Source organism: Hyla sarda, chromosome 11, assembly GCF_029499605.1.
Source record: "Hyla sarda isolate aHylSar1 chromosome 11, aHylSar1.hap1, whole genome shotgun sequence".
In the NCBI taxonomy this organism is placed as follows: Eukaryota; Metazoa; Chordata; class Amphibia; order Anura; family Hylidae; genus Hyla; species Hyla sarda.
Genome location: NC_079199.1, coordinates 15,187,244 through 15,190,099, shown reverse-complemented (window position 1 = coordinate 15,190,099; position 2,856 = coordinate 15,187,244). Strand labels below are relative to the sequence as shown.

The 2,856-nt window shown below is 40.6% G+C and overlaps 1 protein-coding gene across 1 annotated transcript in view; it reads right to left on the bottom strand.

Annotated features, from left to right (window-relative positions):
• Nucleotides 1-692: 692 nt before the first annotated feature.
• Nucleotides 693-2,856, bottom strand: part of DICER1 (dicer 1, ribonuclease III) — a gene marked incomplete in the record, with an annotated part of 69,014 nt that continues 66,850 nt past the window's right edge. The window contains 1 exon segment of the mRNA XM_056544895.1: nt 693-1,659. Within this exon segment, the coding sequence (XP_056400870.1) occupies nt 1,494-1,659 (166 nt within the window).

The window sequence follows — 2,856 nt, the reverse complement described above, 5'->3', positions numbered from 1 at the left end:
CCTCAAATGATCCGACCGCGGCGGGAAGCGCCCCACAATTATAATCATTTTTTTTTTTTCCTTTTAAAGAAACACGTAAATTAAAGAGGTAATATAGTTACAGTGCAAATAAAAAATATACGCATTTCAAGCTTAATACATAAACATAGCACCGAGACGAAAATGAGAAAGCATGCAGGGAAAAAAATAAAAAATAAAAAGGATAAATGAGGTAATTCAAGTGAAGACTAGAACATTTAGGCAACACCCCTAACCCAAGAGAGGGAAAAAAATAAAATACACAGAACATCAGACAAACTACAACCCCCACCCTATCCCCCGCCCCCAAGAAAAAATTTTTTTTTTTGATTCGATCACAGAAAAGAGGGGTCACAGCAGTCTCATTCAGGGCAGAATTTATCTCCATTTTTTCGGTAAAAGCATAGAAAATTTTGGTGGCAAATTTTATGGGTGGCGGCAAATGCAACGCAAATAGAGGCGGTAAAGGAGGTCTGTCCGTGAAGTTTTCAGATATGGTGATTTAAAAATGAAAAAAGAAAAAGAAAGGAAAATAAAAAATAAAATAAAAAATGACATTGTGACGCCACAACACCCAACACGTCTCTGTGTACGCAGCATCGGTCTGAAGATGTTAGAGGTCGGGAAAGTTCATCCAAGGAGAAAAAAAATAAAAAAAAATAAAAAATAAAAAATTTTTTTTTTGTTGCAATACAAATTTCCCTCGGCCGCCTTAACTTATCAGGGAAGAAGAAAAATAAATTCTCCGAAATTCTTACTGCATGTGCATCGAATCTTGAAATCTAGTAGACGTGTCCTAATAAAAAGGTCTGGTGTCTGTAAGGCAGGAGGAATTATTGTTAGAAAATTTGTGGGAGATAAATGTATATATATATTTTATTCCGTTTGAAACTCTCATCCTTTCATTCGGTCCTTGACACATAATGGTGTCCCTATAAGTGCAATGTAAATTGTATAAGGTTACGGCTTTTCTTGCATGAAACACGGTGAGGAAAGACTTGGAGCTCCCATCGCATCAGATAAAAAAATGATAAAAAAACAACAAAAAAAAACACAACAGCCCTCGAAACGTGAAGAAAATGCTGACATATGCGAATATATATCTACGGATTTCATTCACAGGTGCATAAACTTGATTCCCCCCCCCTCAAGAGGGCAAAGTTTGATCTTGACCCCCTAATCCCCCCAAAAATAGAAGCATTCGAGATGGAGTCCGGGTTGAGACAGGTAGTTACAGCGCTCGTGAGGACACCGCAGGACACGTGACCGGATTGTGTTTGCACGCTGTTAATGTTTCCCACAATGCACTGCAGGTTGCTTGCAGAGAGGTCCAGACTAGGTGGGGGAGGGGGGTCTCACAAGGCGTGTTGCTTCTCGCGGATATCATTCTGGGATGCCGTTTCGCTCGTGGTCATAGGGTTACGCTGTATCGGTTGTCTGAGTGGGTGTTCGCTGCGGCGGCCGGTGACGAGATCTCAGCTGCTGGAGACCTGAGGTTGATTTGCTTTGAGGCTTCTGAGGGCTCGTCTAGCAGCCGCCGATTTGGCAATCCTGTAACTCCTGCCGACCCCTTTGAATTTGCCTTTTCCTACAACTTCCACTGTGACGCGAACTTTGCCGTCGTACGTCCTTTCCGCCGGGCTGCCAAAAAAATAAAAAAATTATAATTGATACTATTAGAGTTGGACTTCAATACAGTTACGAGTACAGTATGAAAGACTGCTTTAAAAAAAAAAAAAAAAAAAAAAAAAATGTATATATATAAAAAAATTTATATACAAACATTATATATATTTTATTTAATACTTTAATACTTCCACAATGCCTTCGGCTGTCCAGGCATGCAGGGAGTTGTAGTTTTGCAACAGCTGGAGGCACACACTGCCTTAGTGTCCCATACCAAACCTTTTCGAGCACTCGGGGCACACTGCATGTAGGATTACTTTTACAAATCTAAAATAGTCGATCCGTAAGATCAGGTGAATATAGTAAGTAGATTTGCTTAAAGGAGTACCTGTCATGATCTTGTTAAAGGGGTATTTTTTTTTTTTTTTTTATATCAACCGACTCCAGAAAGTTAAACAGATTTGTAAATTACTTCTATTAAGAAATATTAATCCTTCCAATAATTATCAGCTGCTGAAGTTGAGTTGTTCTTTTCTGTCTGGCAACAGTGCTCTCTGCTGACACCTCTGTCTGTCTCGGGAATTGTACAGAGTAGAAGAGGTTTGCTATGGGGATTTGCTTCTACCCTGGACAGTTCCCGAGACAGGTGTCATCAGAGAGCACTTAGACAGAAAAGAACAACTCAACTTCAGCAGCTCATAAGTACTGAAAGGATTAAGATTTTTTAAGAGAAGTAATTTACAAATCTGTTTAAGTTTCAGGAGCCAGTTAATATATATGAAAAAAAAAAAGTTTTTTCCTGGATAACCCCTTTAAATTTTATAATCCACCCAGTTCAATCCCCCCCCCCCCCCCCATCATGACAAACCACCCCGTCTTTATTTTTATTATTTTCTAGTTTTCTACCTTGATACTGCTCTGTATTTTCTGCTCAGTCAGATTCACAGACTGGGAAGGGGCGTTCCCCAGTAGGCGTGACATCATCTGAAGCCATACAGGGGAGAACTTCCTCCCTCATTCTGCTACACACAGCCCAGAGCAGTTCTGTGTGAGATGAGCTATGATTGGCGCAGGCTGCACATACACCACCCCCCTTCAACACTCCAGACTGCATTTCCTGATTTTGGACTTCTGCCAGGACAGCAGGAGTCTGAAGTCTGTGCAAGAGATGGGGGGAAATGTGCTCTGGACAAGTAGGGAGACACCTAGTGG